Source organism: Clarias gariepinus, chromosome 14 (genome assembly GCF_024256425.1).
Source record: "Clarias gariepinus isolate MV-2021 ecotype Netherlands chromosome 14, CGAR_prim_01v2, whole genome shotgun sequence".
In the NCBI taxonomy this organism is placed as follows: Eukaryota; Metazoa; Chordata; class Actinopteri; order Siluriformes; family Clariidae; genus Clarias; species Clarias gariepinus.
The window spans coordinates 17,556,722-17,575,301 of record NC_071113.1 but is presented as its reverse complement, the minus strand read 5'-3'; the positions used below and the strand labels follow the sequence as shown (position 1 = coordinate 17,575,301).

The 18,580-nt window shown below is 36.3% G+C and overlaps 2 protein-coding genes across 2 annotated transcripts; one reads left to right on the top strand and one right to left on the bottom strand.

The window, feature by feature from the left end:
• Positions 1–8: 8 nt before the first annotated feature.
• tmem235b (transmembrane protein 235b) lies at positions 9–11,744 on the top strand. Its single transcript, XM_053512106.1, has 5 exons — positions 9–297; positions 423–482; positions 702–839; positions 4,657–4,929; positions 10,779–11,744. Exons 1-4 carry the CDS (start codon positions 126–128, stop codon positions 4,890–4,892), a joined length of 606 nt encoding a protein of 201 aa, XP_053368081.1. The 5' UTR covers positions 9–125; the 3' UTR covers positions 4,893–4,929; positions 10,779–11,744.
• Positions 7,690–16,776, bottom strand: tha1 (threonine aldolase 1). Its single transcript, XM_053512105.1, has 7 exons — positions 16,291–16,776; positions 15,283–15,366; positions 14,334–14,422; positions 13,847–14,032; positions 13,616–13,753; positions 11,970–12,162; positions 7,690–10,158 (listed from the first exon to the last, which is right to left on the bottom strand). The coding sequence occupies exons 1-7, from the start codon at positions 16,562–16,564 to the stop codon at positions 9,851–9,853; spliced, it is 1,272 nt and encodes a 423-aa protein (XP_053368080.1). The 5' UTR covers positions 16,565–16,776; the 3' UTR covers positions 7,690–9,850.
• Positions 16,777–18,580: the final 1,804 nt, after the last annotated feature.

Genomic DNA, 18,580 nt, shown 5'->3' with positions numbered 1-18,580 from the left:
GTCTTGAATAAACAGAATGCATGAAGACTGACTTGAGTGCACTTCATTATTGTGGATGAAAAGTGCTAAAGTTTTGGCACCCGTCTGTACTTGGCTTTTAATACGAGTCTGCACCGCTGATCGGGATGAGACTTGGCTTTGGGTCTGTGGTTCTGGGAGCTGGACTCAGCGCGATCCTCAGCTTCAGCTTTCTGGCGCTCGCCATCGGAACAGAGTACTGGTACATTATAGAGGATAACCGGGCGAATCACACCGACCCACAGCATGTGCACTCTGGACTTTGGGGAGTGGAAATTGGTAAGGCGCTTTTATACTAGATTAGACAATGTGCAGCCGACTAAGTAATAATAAAAGCGCGCTGATTTCTTTACCTACAGTATAATAAAGTCTAATTCTTCATGTGGTGATGTTGCTGTGTGCAGATGATCAGCCCTTTACAGCAGACCCGCCAATGTTTTCAGAAACAGAAAGGCACATGAAGAGTAAGAAATGCATCATGTACAACTTTATCAAGCAAAGTATTACTACAGTTGAACTGATTCGATATGATGCTGTCATTTAACACAAGCATGCTTTTTTTCCCCCTCATTCTGCTTTGACACATTAGATATTTGATAACATTAGCAGGTTTTACATTATTCTTCACTTGCAAGGTTTTTTTGGTAACTGTTATTAAGCAGTTGTAATCCTTGTTGGTGCAGATATGCATGATGTGATTGCTGTCCTGCTGCCTCTCAGTCTGGTGCTCTTAGTGTTTGGAGGAATATGTGCCATGGCCAGCTCAATGGCCCGGAGTAGACTCCTCCTCATGGGAACAGCATCCTATTTTCTTCTTTGCAGTAAGTTTCATCCTTGTACACGTCTGCATGTCCTTGGTAGACTGCTGTGGTAGTGGTTGTTGTTGTTTTATATCATTTATTTTTATTTGGAACAGCTCAGCATCAAAGCATATGATTGCAAAAAGCAAACCTTCTCATAACTGGCAATATCGGTCTAATTACAGCATCTTGTATATTCTAATTGCTTCACATTTTCATGATCTCTTTATGAGGATAGTGCTTCTGCTGGATAACACAAAGGAAACCAAAGAGTAAATTGGCTGTTTTGATAGATGTGTTTTGGGACCCATGTTATTACAGTACATTATCTTTAAATACCTGTGGGCAAAATTAACAACTTTATTAAATTCTTGTTCCCCCAGCTTGTATATTAGTGTTACTGAGTAGATAGTAAAATTGAGAGAATGGTGCTCCTCCTGAACATTTCTGTAAGGTTCCAATGAAGTTCCTAGATTATCTTTACCAACTAAATGTGATTTTTCGAATTTTTTATTAACAAAATGCTTGTTTTTTGTTAAAACTGTATACACCAAAGCAAGCGTTTTAATTAATGTGGTGAGATTGAATGTAAGAGATGTTTACGTGTCATGCCCTACTAAATAAAGAAAACGTTCTGGTAAAAAATGTTCTGGTAACTGCCTGACTGCTCTTATCAAGAATAAGCACCACATAAGGACCATTCCCAAATTAAAATAGCTTTCATATATTGTATCTTGCCACACTAAATTCAGTGATTCTGCTACTCTCCCATAAAGTTGACACACTGATCACACCATTCTTTAGTGCTGAAAGACTCCATTAGAATTAAATCACTAAATAATTATGTTGTTAAAGAAGGACAGCATGGAAGAAACCATTGCTTTTCAAATGGTTTTTACTGATCTTACTTACAGTTTTACAGGATATCTCAGTGGTCCGTCACCTTAAGCCTTAAAGTTTGATGATGGATGTTCAGTAGACATTAAGCACGAAACATGAGTAAATAGAAGTATTTATTTAAAAAAAGTAAAAATATTCATGTATTTAAACACTTTTCATGTATTTCTTTCTAAGATGGTAAGATTATTGCTGCAAGTGTGTGTTCCTCTAGTTCTTAAATACCCTTAATTTATTGTACTTCACCCTTAAACTGTACTGTAAATGGATAGTCATATACAGTATAATAGATAGATAGATAGATAGATAGATAGATAGATAGATAGACACCATGATTTATGGATTTATACACAATCATTCAATTCTATACCAAACTCCAGAGATAATTGGGCTTCATCTTAGTTTTAGTGTCTTTGGTTTCATGTATTTTTCAGGTGAACAGACATAGTGAACTTTATTAACTGCATACCTAACAGCCCTGTCAAAGCTTGTGCCTCAGCATCTTTTTAGAAGAAACTGCCTGAAAAGATGTTGAACGTAGATCTTAGTTTCGTTAAGGGCAAATTGAAATGGGATTCAATAAACACAGCAAGCTTTGTGTTAGCAATGTATGCAAAGTGTTTTACTGCATATGCAGGAGAAGGACAACGCTTCTAAAAAAAATAGAAGATGAAGATAATGATTACAACAGACTTAACGTAGAGCTGGCCACCTTTGGGTTTATAAAACGCAAATATGGTCTGAAACCTCTTAGTATTAAAACAGAATGCTGATATTTGTTACGAATATCAAGCATATGGAGATTTAGATATATTCAGCATTTATGTCTGATTCATCTTGGGTATAAAAGCATACCACAGACATACGTGCACATGGTCTATGTAACTGAGCAAATTACTAGTTCCAAAAGTATGGGTTCCTTTTGCTTAATAGAAACCGAATTAATCTGACTCTTTATTGCCCATTAAGTGTATGCAGCTTATGGTGTCTCATTTTTGTTAGTGTTTAACTTGATGTGGGTTCTGCTGTTACAGATTTGTAGTGGCATGCACTAATGATGATTTGGTTCTAATTCCTGCTGTCTGAGAGTCTGAATGCTTTGGTGAAAGGCCAATATGAGTTCCTTCCAGTACATGTGAATGCCGCTGTATAAGCTATACATAGCTGTACAAGCCTAGTTTATTGCTTTTAGCACTTTTCTATTAATAAGAGGTAAACCAGCTTCTCAGATTGTTTGTTTTGCATGGTATCACTGAGCCGTCATTTCCTGACAGTAATTATTACGCAGATGACAAGCAATTTAAGAGAGTACAAAGATGGATGGAAGATAGGTGTATCTGCATTAATGTGGCTCAGTTTACAAAATTAAAATTTCATTTGTCACATACACAGCCATACACAGTATTAAATGCACTGAAATGCTTATACAACTGCCCATGACCTGAAAGGGATTTTTCTACAAGAAAAAAAAATCTCTGGAGAGTACAATTAAATTATATATAGTTGCAAGCAATGATAAGCGGGCCCAAGCACCTGTGCCATTGCTGCCCGGGTGCACCTTTTGAGCATGTTAAGACCTGCTCAAAAAACGCCTCCCGGGTGCACCGGACACCTTGTGTGCCTTTTGATCAGCCACGGATGCTGATGTCACTGAATATGGCACAAACTGGGCGTGTCTTTTTGATATGGCATCAAACTGTGCACCTTTGAGCATGTTAAGACCTCCAGAAAGCCCCGGATCCTTATATCACTCAATGATGACACTTAATATGATGTCACCCAGGAAGTTACTTACGACTTTTTTAGCATAAGTTTAAGGCATTGCCCTGGCTAAACAGAGATACCAAAAATCCCATTGCATTTTTGCATCATCAATGTTTTGAGATCATATCTGCCGGGTTTGGTGGCGATCATAATGGCGCAGGTCCTTGGGCCATCATTGTTTGTGTAGTATGTGGTGTGTGTGTGTAGAATCGGTAGTGTATGTGTTGTAAGAAAAATCTCCTGTGAAGACGCTGAGCCATGCTCAGGGCCCAGACTTTCAGGCATCCTAATGGCAGCAGATTCCAATCTGTGCTGATTTTCATGAGTTTTTGAGCATGTTAAGACCCCCAAAAGGGCTGGGATGATTGAAAAATAAATAAAAATAACGAGATAAGTTGAGTAGAGCCCATGACATGCAATGCAAAAATTGTTCAGCTCCCCGGAGCTCTAAATGTTTACTGGGTTTTGCATGTTTACATGCAAGTGTGTATGAGCCCGGAGTCCAGCTGCTCATGCATTCTTTTGGCAGCAGATTCCAATCTGTCTGCCAATTTTCATGACATGTTAAGTATGTTAAGACTCCCAAAAAGCCCTGGACACTGGAAAAAAAATAATCCTTAGAAAAACAATAAGGCCCTTCACACACTATGACATAATGGGACTGATATCATAGTGCTTGGGCCGTAAAAATAATATGAATTATAATTAAAATGCATTATCAGAGTGAGGCAATGACGAAGATAAAATAGGCATCATCATGCTTATGTGATATTGCTTATATACAGTAATATGAATGCAAATCAACTTAATTTATAATGCTCTAGTTAGGAAACTACTTCAAGTATTTAAGTTTTTGTCTGTATCACAGTTTAATTATAATTTACACTATATGGTGCTTTTTCATATTTCAAGCGCATTGATACTGTAAATTAATTTAGGGTTAAAGGAGAGGAGAGAAAGTTGGAAACATGTCTCCTCTACTGCCATTCTATTCAGAATACATGTAGGACAGCATTTTTATTCATTATGTCTAGCCTTGGTTTTTTCTTCTTTTTTTTTCTGAAGCTTCTTTTGTAATAAGACATATAAATAAATATAATAATACTACAGTAAATTACTATAATTATTATTTGCTATTCTCCTATATGCTCCATACCAATTCTTTTTTCCCCTTCAGGTGTTCTCACACTCTCTGGTATAAGTCTGTACATCAGTTACTCCCAAAAAGCTTTGGAGGAAGCAAAGTTGAGGATTGGGTTAGAGCAGATGGCACATATTCACACATCTTTCGGCTGGTCAATGGGCTTTGCCTGGATTTCCTTCATCCTGGAAGTGATAACTGGTCTTCTCCTGCTGCTTGCTGGCCGGATAGTCCAATTAGCCCAGTACCAGGAGACAGTGGCCCCCATATAAAATTCACATCTCTAGTGCAAACCGTCAGCATTTTAAGGTAATTCATGTATGTGGGGTTTTAATCCAAGTTAAAAAGCAATAATACTGTCATTTTAATAGTGTTAGTGTTATAAAGTACATTGTGTCATTAGCATAGATCTATAATATTTATTTTGAATTATACCCTGTCAGTTTTGAATGATATGATTTCCCTGAATGATAATTTTGAAAGATTAATTCTAAATAAGTTACAATTGCACCGTTAACAAAAAATGTGTATTTATTACACAAAAGCATGACAATTAACATCTGTTTAACACCTTCCTTTATATTTCAACACTTGTTGAATTTGTAGAAAGTAAGGTACCATCTTCCTAAATAAACATTCCTTGACTATTTCCTTAACAAGTTAACAGGTTTTAGAGGTCCCCCAAAGTGTGTCTGTTGATGCTCCAGCTGAAATACTCCTCAGAGAATTAATCTCTTTTATACATCAAACTTCCTTTTTAATCCTTTTCCAAATGCACCATTGTCTAAAAGTACTAAAGTGAATTTTGCAATGATCTTTTCAACAATAGATTGTCTCAACATGCTGGGTCTGTTATGTTCCAAGTAGACCACATTTATAACGTTAAGGAACTTAAATTATCAAAAGAATCCTTGAAAAATACTTTTTTTTTTCTAAAAGTAAAAAGATGCACAGTAAGTATCTGGCTAAATTGGGTTATAATTTTGTAAGATGTGCTTTACAGTATTTTACTTTAAAATCACCTTTATTCAACTTCCATTAACCAAAACATTTCCTGGCCTCATGCACCACAAAAAGGAATTATCTGTCCAAAGCATTGTTTAAACCTTGAAGGACAGTGTTGAAGAAATGTGGGCCAAAAAGATCATGAATAGAGATCACTTAAAATGCTTGGCGAAGTTGCATCTATGAATTGCCAGTAGACATCACAGCTACAGTGGGGCAAAAAAGTATTTAGTCAGCCACCAATTGTGCAAGTTCTCCCACTTAAAAAGATAGGAGAGTCCTGTAATTTTCATCATAGGTATACCTCAACTATGAGAGACAAAATAAGTAAAAAAAAAAGAAATCAAGAAAATCACATTGTGGAATTTTTTAATAATTTATTTGCAAATTATGGTGGAAAATAAGTATTTGGTCAATAACAACATTTCATCTCAATACTTTGTTATATACCCTTTGTTGGCAATGACAGAGGTCAAACTTTTTCTGTAAGTCACAAGGTTTTCACACACTGTTGCTGGTATTTTGGTATTTTGGCCCATTCCTTCATGGGTCTCAGATCTCCTCTAGAGCAGTGATGTTTTGGGGCTGTCGCTGGGCAACACAGACTATCAACTCCCACCAAAGACTTTCTATGGGGTTGAGATCTGGAGACTGGCTAGGCCACTCTAGGACTTCAAAATGCTTTTTACGAAGCCACTCCTTCGCTGCCCGGGCTGTGTGTTTGGGATCATTGTCATGCTGAAAGACCCAGCCACGTTTTATCTTCAATGCCCTTGCTGATTGAAGGAGGTTTTCACTCAAAATCTCACGATACATGGACCCATTTATTCTTTCCTTTACACGGATCAGTCATCCTGGTCCCTTTGCAGAGAAACAGCCCCAAAGCATATTTCCACTCCCATGCTTGACAGTAAGTATGGTGTTCTTTGGATGAAAGTCAGCATTCTTTCTCCTTCAAACACAAAGTTCTATATTGGTTTCATCTGACCATATGACATTCTCCCAATCTTCTTCTGGATTATCCAAATGCTCTCTAGTAGCTTTAGATGGACATGTACTGGCTTAAGCAGGGGGACACGTCTGGCACTGCAGGATTTGGGTCCCTGGCGACGCAGTGTGTTACTTATGGTTACTTTGGTCCCAACTCTCTGCAGGTCAGTCACTAGATCCCTCTGTGGTGATCGTGGAGCCCCAGATCGAGGAGGATTATCAGTGGTCTTGTACAGTATGTCTTCTATTTTCTAATAATTTCTCCCACAGTTGATTTATTCACACCAAGCTGCTTACCTATTGCAGATTCAACCTGGTGCAGGTCTAAAATGTTGTTTTTGGTGTCCTTTGACAGCTCTTGGCCATAGTGGAGGGTTTCTCCTATACTGATAACAGATGCCATTAATACAGGTAACGAGTGGAGTACAGAGGAGCCTCTTAACGAAGTTGTTGCAGGTCTGTGAGAGCCAGAAATCTTGCCTGTTTGTAGGTGACCAAATACTTATTTTCCACCATAATTTGCAAAAATGTGATTTTCTGGATTTTTTTTTCCTTTTTCTGTCTCACAGATGATGAAAATTACAAGCCTCTCATCTTTTTAAGTGAGAGAACTTGCACAATTGGTGGCTAACTAAATATTTTTTGCCCCACTGTATGCTTAGTAGTAAAAGTAAGGGCATTTCCTCACTCATAATGTAATGCAGAAAAATCACAGGTTAAGGACCAAGTTAAAATGTGTGCATAAGAAACATTTTAGCAAGGCTAATCAATTAAATATAAAACTATTATATGTGACTTATTTTTCTGGCCCGTAGTATATAATTATTGTTGCACTTGCAGTAGTTGAGACATTTTAACATGGCTAATCCATTCTTTTAGATCTATGTACACAGAGCCACACATAATTTGTATTTTTTTTAAATGACAAAACTTTTATAACTAATTTTATAAAATAAAAACATCCATGTTATAAGTATTTTTAAATTTATGTATTGTGAATAATAAATAAAAATGCACACGCATAATAATTTAATCAACAAGAGATTTATATGGTTTATTTTATATGGAGTTTATTTATATGGTTGTAGCATTGGAACATTGTTGCCTTGGTGCACATTGTTGCTATAGGCAACTATCATTCTAACCATCAAAGTTAATTGAATTCCGTGCACACATCCAAGGTGTATCCAATTATAACGTAGATACACTGCAATACTATTTATGGACATTTTGTACACAGAATTTGATTAACTCTGACACTTGTAAAGCTGTTCTTAATGTAGGTGCTTTGAAACGGTGTGACTAGTGTGTGGCTCAGGGCTGTGGTTTGAGATGCAGCACAGCAAATGCAATATCCCCCTGGTCATTAGGACAATCCATCTCCAGAATGAGAGTGTGTATGTGTTTATGGGACACATGTTATGTGTACTTAATATGCAAACTGTGGCGACAGGCTCATTATTCCCAATAGAAAAATGCCTCATTTTGGGTGCTACATGACAATCTTATTACAACCAGATTCAGAGTCAAATTTAATATGCTTAAAATATATATGCTATATATAAGCGTGCAATTGAAATCCATGTAATAAATGCGATTTTACACATAACACAAAAATTGTAGTTCATTTTAAAATTCAATAGATGGCATTTTAAGTTTTTTGTCAGTTTTATGTCAGGGGGAAAAAATCACTCCTAAAAATGACTAAATATAAAAATTACTAAATGACTAAAATAAAGCTGCTTTGCGACAATGACAATTGTTAAAAGCGCTATACAAACAAAATTGAATTGAACTGAATTGAACTTGAATACATATATTTTTTTAAAGCAACAATAAATTAAACAATGTGGTTCAGACATTACTTCCAACTATAAGTAAACTTTACAGGTTAATTCATATGAGACCAGAGTGGAGTTGTTTGGCCTTAATGCCCAGCACCATGTCTGTCAAAAACCAAACTGCATTTAGCAGAAATATCTCATACTGTACCTACTGTCAAGCACGGCCGAGGGGTGGAGGGGTGATTTGAACATGGGCAGCTTGCAGTTATTGAGGCAACCATAAACTCCTCTTTATACCAGAGTATCTAGAGGCGAATGTAACTCTGTCCGACAGCTAAAACTTGGTAGAAATTCTGTCATGCAACAATGAAACGAAACACACCAGTAAATCTACATCTAAATAGCTGAAAAAAATAAAGGGTTTGGAATGGCCTAGTCAAAGTCCAGACCTCAACCCAATTTAAAGGCTGTAGCAGGACCTTAACAGAGCTGTGCATAAGCAAATTATCAAAAACCTCAATGAACTGAAGCAATGTTGTAAAGAAGAATGGACCAAAACAATTTGAAAAACTGATAAAGTCACACAGGAAATGATTACTTCAAGTTATTGCTGCTAAAGGTCGATCTCCAAGCTTTTTAATTATGGGGTACTTATTATTGCCCACATAATTTGTTTCTTTTTTTTCCTTCATTTAAAAAAAAAATGAATAATGGCATTTTATGTTGTTCATCTCAGGTATCAGAGAACGCAGTGTATCACAGCCTGCCTTGTATAGGGCTTGTCAGGCAAAGAGTTCAAGGTTGATCTGGACTCCAAATTATCCAGATCTTAACCTGATTAAGTATTCATAGAATGCGCTAAAAAAAAAACAAAAAAAAAAAACAGTCCTATCCATGGAGGCCCCACAACAACACACTCCCAGAGACCTTGTGGAGTTGTGTGCCAAGGGTCAAGACTAAGTGGGACCTACATAATACTGGGCTTAATGTTTTGGCCTTTAATGTAAATTTTTTGGGCTTCATGTAACTGTTATGTTAAAACCAGTATTGTTTGTATTAATGTATATTACTGTACAGTGTACTTGGGTATAATAATAAATCTTAAATTATATTATTTCATCCCTAGCTATATTTAACAAATTAAAAGTTAACATGTTGAAATCAAGCAACTAAATCCTAATTGACATGGTGTTATGGTTAAACTGCTGCCAAGGAGTTTATGTGTAATTTTTGGTATTATATAAAAAACACATTAACTGTTCCGTTTAAAAATTAGACTAAATTATTTAGCTGCTTTATACAAGTAGAAATTACCATTTCAAACAAATCATAATTAAATATTCTAAGTAAAATGTAAATTAAAGTGCTGGTGTGTAATACAAATATTTGATTGTATCATAGCATTTCGTAACTGAAATAGATCAGAATTATTGAAGATTCTTTCCTTGCTTTCATCTGTTTCTTTCTGATTTCAACCCAAACTGCTGGGCCACAAACTGGGCTTTCTTTATAGCTAGATGAGTGTCCTCCTTGCTGATGCCGAGGTGCCACACAGCTCTCACTGTACCCCCGGAATGAGGGAACATGAGCACCCGTATACCTTGGTTCAGAGTATCGACCTCCTCCTTGCTCACCTCCTCCATCAGGTGACAGAAATGAGCCGGGCTCAGCTCAGGAACCCGCATACGGAAGCGCACTATGTTGGTTTCAACAGAAGCCAAGTCCACATGGTACAAGGGAGGATCACATTCAGTCAGAGCTGTGAGGAAAGACAGAGACTTAATATTCAGACACCTCAAACGTAATAATTAATAGTTTCATGTAATTAAAATTTTTTGTGCAGAATTTTTTTTCAGCTGCAAATACCATGCCTTACAAAAATATATAGTCCCCCTAAATTTGATTAAGTTTTGTCTGAATACAAATGCATATAATCTTTGTCAATATTTTTGTTGCAAACACATGTTCTCCAACAGTAAATAGTTAAAGCATGAATAAATAAAAATAAAATGTAAACAAAATAAAAAGAAATGAATAAACAGTAAATTAAATTACTAGTCAGCAAATATATATATATATATAAAAAAATTGGGCTTTACGTTTGAACCTCAAACAACCTCATTTGAGCCTTCATTGATAAACTGTCAACAGGAAGGAGAGGAGCAAAAAGGAAGACTAAACAGTTAGTACAGTACATAAGGAATACAGTTAAAATTTAAATCTAAGACGCTGGGCATCCCTGTACACACTGCTGGGTCAATAGTGAGGAAGTGGAAACTGCATCACAGCAACCAAGCACTATTTACAAGAGTTTGTCCTTCAAAATCTAATGCAAAAACAAGTGGTCTTTTTTAATGACACTAGTTTCCTTCTTTACAGTGAACAAGTCCAGATCTGAATCCCATCAAGAGCTGGTGTCACTGTTTGAAATCTGCAGTCAACCAACAATATCCAACATTCCTGAAGGACATGGAGCAAGAAAAAAATGGGCAAAATTAACAGTGGGCAAAGCTGGAAGGACTGGAGTCCAACTGACAAAAAGCAGTTTTTAAAGCATAAACTGGGTTTATCAGGGACTAGGCTGAAAAAGACTGAATAAGTTAAAAAATTACTTTAAACGCAAATTGGTTTGTAAAGGAAAATATTGGCTAGAACACTGTGTGTATTCTGTAATCCATTTTAATGACTATAAGAGGTTTGGAACTTGTGTAAGGCACTGTGCAGTGCATTCAAAATCCTATAGAATTCCAACATTAATAACACACAATTTTTATAATTTGAATGGAGCACCCAGAAAATCAGCTTTTGCATATCCCATCTCTGAATATGTGCAAATTCCCAAGTGAAAATAGTATTTTTGACTTAAGTCACCATTCAAATTATGACCCACAACAGCAGTCTAGCATTAGACACACCGTGACTGGCATTTCCTATTAATTAGATATGAATATGCATTAACATGAGGATGATAAAAACTATCAAACATTATTAAGCAAAAGACTTCTGTGTGCTGTTTAGCTGTACAGGGAAATCTAAATTCTGTCTTGAATATTTTAAGGATATTGCTAGAGAAGTATGGACAGAGCACACAAATTATTAACTATACAATGATTACATTTTGCTGTATTATAACTACGAGGGAAACAATTTGATCATATCCTTATGCATACACAAATAATGGTCTGAGCCTATGTATCTCTTATACCACAGTGCATGGCCAACATTAACAATTTTAATGTCCTGTAACCATTTACAGGAACATGTAATATTCTAGGTCATCCACAGGACAAGTTCATTCCTAATCCATTTAATGTATAGTTGTTTTAAACATTCATTATATTAGTAACTTATTTAAGTTAATATGGCAAAATGCACCATGCCCTCTGCTCTGTCCTGTGGTGGAAAACTTAACGGTAAGCAGTGCTGACACATTTTATAAATGATAAGTGTGTGTCTACTAAGTGGTAAATAAATGTCTTAAAAATAAGCAGCTGTGGAAAATTAATAAAAAACTATTTTATGAATGCATCTATTTAAGTCATGGAAATGGTTTTGAGAATCATGCCTCACCTCTGGCAAAAGTCCTGGCATTCCTGTGGTCCTCTTCCAGTCTAGCCATCATGTCCAGCAAAGCAATCTTTCCAGCAGCTGCTAAAATACCTGCTTGGCGCATTCCACCTCCCAATGCTTTACGAGCACGCACTGCTCTTTGGATGAACTCTTTCGATCCAGCAAGTATAGTGCCAGCAGGTGCTCCCAGTCCCTTTCAAAGACAGACTATGAGCAATGATCATTGAGACATAGTATGACAATGTTATATGTATGCTATTTGTCGCTCCCTTTCGATTGTTGCTACTGTCAGTATTTTTTACTCACTAGAATTATTACCCAATTGTATTGTTCTTATCGAATAATATACTGCCAGGACTAAAAAGACAGCCTTTAACTTTAATTATAGTGCACAATGTGTTGGCCAATTCATGTGTGGAAATGATCGATTTTGCAACTTCAACCAATGGTGCTTTACCAAGTGATCGCCAATCATGATTTTTTACTGACCACATTTCTTCCACAGTTGATGGTTCAGCACTACCCTCCCAGGTTGTAATAATGTGTTGGAGAGTTCTTACCCGTATTCCAGTAATTCCACATTTTAAAATTCTTTGTTTGATGTTGTTCTTGTTGTTAGTCTTACGGCTGCTCGCCCAGCAGACCATTCGCAGAACTTTTCGCTGACATTTATTTTGGCCAGGCAGAGTATAAATGTGAAATTTTTCTGCCATGTTTTTGTTCCTGTTTTGTTGTTAAGTTTTGAATCTGCTATGTATGTTATCTCTATCACCATAGAGACTGTAACTCATATTTTCTACATAATATGTGTTAGTCAGTGTTAGTGTCACTGCTGTCCTGAGTAGATCCTCCACTTACAGTACATTATCTCAGCATGATGCAGTAAACTTAGTAATTGTAATTATACAATTGTAATCTTGTATAGTAATTAATTAAAGTACGTTTTAAGGAAAGTTTAACATAGATGCATTTTTACAAATTATTCAGTACCACTGTACTGTTATAAAACTGAGAATAAAAATTGTACTTGCTTTCGCAACATTTAATGTAGCTGCATATGTCTGCATCCTGATATCTTTTGCATTTTTAAAGTGAAAGTACAAAAATAAATTTAATATGCATCTGCCAGCATATAAAACCAGGTTTAAATTCTAACAGATGGAGTAATGTAGCTGAAATGCAAAAAACTTCAGTCACCTTGACTCTAATTTAAAAGTAGGTTTGCTTCAGCTGTGATAAAAGTGTACAGCCAGTTCTGGATGGCAGCAATATACTTTAATATAGTAAAGAAGATATAGATCATATTACACACTAATATAGAATTAGTGTTATGATTATGAAGAAAAATATTCACCATTAGAATGCATCAATTATAATCTTAATAGTAATTACTTAATAATCATAACATTATAAAAATGCACTTAAAAATCCAGAACTTTGGCTGGAGATTTATGTTTCCCATATAAAGCAACTCAATAAGTTACATGATTTCTAAGGAAAACAATCTTTTGGTGGACTTGTTTAATTGAAAGAATTTTTTTTTTAAATCACAATGCAAAAATATCTTGTAGTGGGTGGTATGTTATGAAAGCTTTTTCTAATTTAGGATTTAAACAGAAACCCTTGTCTGTGAGTAGCGCTCTTACCTTGGACAGACACACACTGACTGAGTGGCAATGTTTGATCATGACAGAAGGATGCACACCCAGTGCCACTGCTGCATTCATCAGCCTAGCACCATCCATATGCACAGCAAGTCCATACTTATCTGCTATAGAACGCAGCTGACAGAAAAATTGTTGCAGATCATGTTAATAACATGCATTATGCATTTTTTTTTACTAATATAAATGTATATTTAATACAATGTCTCTAACCTGCTGCAGGAAGGAGACAGGGAGAACACGTCCACCCATGATGTTGTGTGTATTTTCTACACACACAAGGCGTGAGCGAGGGTAGTGTGCATCAGGGTAGTCATGGCGAATCTTTGACTCCAGCTGCTCCAGATCAAATGTTCCATCAGCCAGAGTTGTGAGTGTGGCAGAGTGGACACCAGCAAGCTGGAGAAATGTGTCAAAGCAGGTGCCTTTCATCAGCGTCCAACACATGGATAGTCACACAGATGGATACTATGGCATAGTTAAGAAAAAAACATATATACACATGCTCACTCTGGAGCAACAAAAGAATCAAAGATCAAAGGGTTGAGATAAGTTGAAGTTGATGCATAAATGTATCAAATTAAGATTTAGAATTGCTATGCAGAAACAACAAAATGTTATGGTGTAGATCAATACAAAAATTAAACACATGGCACATAAATGTATGCTCTCCATGATTCAACCTCCTTGTGAACCATACCTGTGCACTCCCACCCTGCTCATAGATGTGCAGATGAGAGAGATCCCCCAGTATCATCTCATCCCCCCTCTCTCTGCAGTGCACCATGACTGAAAAAAAGAGAGAGAAAAGTGTGGTGAGAGCTGTGACACTTAATTTGACTTTTTTCTTCTTTTTTTGAGTGGAATTTGTCTACAAAGTTTTTTTTTTTTTTTTGTAAAGAGTAATTAAAAATTAATTAAACAAATAAAACCATTTAGGAAGTATTAAACCTGGTGTTTTGTTTAAGTGAGTTTTGTAGCTGTGGTAGTTTTGGTCAAAATTGGCCAGGGGCCTTAAGGACTGTTTACAAAGCAATTAAATATGTATTTATGATCCTTGTTTCAATACATTTTTTTAAATCAACCCCACTTACTTAATAATAGGAAAAGTTGCATTTTGAAGTTGCATTTAGAATTTCTTATCTCATGTGCATGAAAATACATCACTTATTTATAAGCACAATGAGCACAATTTTGTGTTTGTATTCCAGTGACCAGAGAAAGTGACAATTAAAGACTGACGAGCTAGATTGCTTTTTAAGCATTATGAATTCATTCATTATGAAAGGTGATAATGAGTCAACTAAACGACAAACTGTTTTTACTTGCTTTGCACATATTCAATCACATTAAGAGGCAAATTAACTCATAGGATTCAGTCAGTCTTGTAAGTGTTAATGCACAAGTGGTAATTTGTAGTCAAATGACATGTCTAAGGAAAGTTTATGAAGTTATATAACAAAACATTGGCAAAATGAAAATTTAAAAAATACACTTCTTGAAAGAGAGAATTGTATTTAATGTAAATGATACAAGCTACACTGTTGTTAGGAAGTGACTCTGTCGAACACCCAAGGCAGTGTGAGAGTGTAGTCTATTTCTGCAGGAGCCATAATATATATGGTTCATTTTCACTATATAGATCTTACCCGCAATCAAATTACTCATGGTTCCTGTGGGTACAAACAACGCTGACTCCATGCCAAACATATCGGCTGCTACTTTTTGCAGTTCTGGGAAAAGAAAAAAACAAAACAAGTTAAATTTACAAATTACAAGCAGATTTTTTAATAATAGACTATATTTCCTACAATTTGACACAAAGTGGTATTGGTGAACATTTCACTAACAGAAGCTCTACGGCTGTAATAAGAAGGCAAAACAGTGAATTTTAGTTAAAGGGGTCTCTGGAACCCCTGCTGTGGACAAATCCGACCTATTGCTACATCTTTGGCAACCCTGCGGTCACCGAGCACCATAACAAATATTTAAAGATTTATTCGTCTTATCTTTATTTATTTTTTATTTTTTTATTCCCTAAGGTTTTATGTCTATATAACCTATAATATAAAATTATTTGGGGACTGTATGAATATTAAAAAGTTCATCATCTAAGCCATAGCATAAAACCGGAAGTATTGTAGATACTTCCAAAGTGCAGAAGATTAATTTACGCAAATGTATTCATACATGTGCGTAAAAAAAAAAAAAAAAAAAACTTCTAATAGCCATTTTCAAACTGCTGTCTACGTGAACTCGCTGCACTTTATTTAAAGTGTTTGGTGAACCTTTATTTTTATTTTTTTGTAGAATCTGTTACTGCTTCAACTCTGACAATTATTAGCCGATCTGTAGTCACGTGACAAAGCACGTCTTATGGAATTGTGCGTAAAGATTTGAGTACAAATAGCCTTGAGTTTGTAATTATTATTCTATTATTATATGGCGTATTTGTCATGGTAAAATAAACTGTATGGAACACAAATATTTAAATCTTAAATTAAATGGCAGATTTTTTTAAAACTATTAAACTATACTTCTAATAAATATAAAAATGAAATATAAGCCGAATAAATCTATAAGATTTTGTCTGGGATTTATAATCATTAAAAAAAAATGCAATGAAATAAAATTAAGTAAATAAGAAATCCTCTAACCATTAACAGTGGGGTCTTCACCAAGCACATCATCTCCGACCCTGGCCTGTGCCATGGCACTGCGCATGGCTTCTCCCGGTTCAGTCACTGTGTCACTGCGCAGATCCACCGTGTGCCAGGCGCCCGAGTCCCGAGCCGCAGTGCTACCGCCTCCGCCGCCGTGGTAAAGCCTGACCTGATCCGCTGCACGCAAATACCCACCGCCATGAAGGACTCGCTCTGAGACCCAGCAGAACTTTACACGACGCACAAGTGACCGAACCGAAACGGACATCTTGTTACGATGTATCAGAATCAGTATTGCTGCAACTGTTGTTAATTCACCTTAATCTGAGTGCAAATCAAGACATGCACAATGGAGCGAGGATCTTCGATATTTAGGGTTGCCAGGTCTGTCGTGCTGCTGCTATGTAATAGTTAACCGATCGAATCGTTTTTTAGTGAATCTGAACGTACCGACTGTAAAATATTACTTTAGTAGTTTGCAAACGTGCTGGTTATTTTGCCAAAGATTGAATTTGAATGAAAAGATTTGAATGGACAAAAATGTTGTAATTCCCCCGATCGATTAATCGAATGAATGAACACTTATGTGGTTTGATTTACCTCAACTGGTCGTTCAAAAGCATCGAATCGTTTAATCAGTCACTCTGGTCCGCAATAAAACCCTGTAAACTATCGACTGATAGTGAGATGGGATGGGCGTCTTTTAAAAGTTATGTTAAAAAATAACGTAGTCAGAAACGACCTTGTACTCTACTTTCTGGGTGTAAGATTATTTTCACAAGGTTGGCAGCTTTGTGTACAGCAGTAATGGCAAGTACACCATTCAATATGTTTCTCACTCTGTACACGCGATGGCGCCACCAGTCCATTTTCACACCACATTGGTCATTTCGTGGCAATGTAAATGTTGTGTAAGTGTAATTATTAATCTTTTAAAATTCTGTGCGTTACCACCACTCTAATCTAATTATCAGCATCCTGGAGATTGTTTAAGCATGCTCTTTAAGCCTACTACACTTTCTCATTAACCCTGCTAAGTGTCATGTCGCACACAGGAAATAGACTAAAAGATAGATAGAACGAAAAATAGATAGAGGCAGTCATGCAGGCAGGTAAGCCTTGACGTCATGTGATCACATCTCTGATCATTTGACAGGCGAGCTATGTAAAATGCCTTTCTTTGGTGACACTTGTAAAAATAGCTGAAATGATGAGCTCTTATTTATAAGTCCACTGGTCAATCAGGCCTACCCAGCTGATGTAGTGATGTCACATCGCCTAAAGTAAAGGATTCCAGGCGGTGTATTCTCTGTTTGATTCTAATAAAAGCAAAGAGGAGGTGTCAGGCTTCACAGTGAATGTGAAGATAACAGCTGCCCTGGTTTCCAGTAAGAGGTATGACGACAGGGGAGTGGAGCTGCGGGTGTGTCAGCTGGCATTCTGTGCTCAGATTGTATTCTAATGAGAATGTTTGTTCTGCTGGCGCAGGGCCATGGCAAGACTCCCACGTCTTTAGGCTGGAAATGACCCAGAACTACAAAAGAAAACTTTAAATAGCGCTGTAATAGTTCCATGTAATAATGAAATTTTTTTTATTTATTTATTTATTTACACAAACCATGAGTGACAGGGGATTCCGGCATGAGTAAATTTGATGCGGCTAAAAGTCAGTTTGTGATGGTCAGGAATGTAAGTATTTCCAGTCAAGCATTCTCTACTTGAACAACTCATCAGCCTCCAAACTCTTTATTTAAACTGCATCTGTTTGGGGTTAAAAAGCCTTTCATTTAATTCTGACAGTCTTCCTCTGACCAAAGTTCATTTGACAGCATTAGGCTTCAAAATGATTGAAAAAATATATATATCTATTTGAGGTATGTAAGCCTATCCATTATGTCTATATGATCATTTCATACATTGAGATTAAATACATTGAGCCCCAGCATTTAGAAATTTACCATTCAGTTTTGTGTAAATGTCTTTAAAAAAAAATCTATTACATTTCGGGCATACTGAAAAACTGACCATAGGTCTTTTTAGATGTTGCCTGCCTTATTTTCTACTGTTACTGCAAGTAAAACCAGTAAAACCAGACAAGCTTAATTGTTTAACTTTAGCATTTAATTATCCTGGAAAATTATTTTTGTATGTTGTAAAATTGCCTTTTCCACACAAGAATGCAGATAAGAATACATGTAAAACCAAATGTATAAAAGAAGACATTTGCACACCACTGTAAGTGATTGGCCTTTCAGGGTTCCTCGGTGCCTTAGCCTCAATTGCC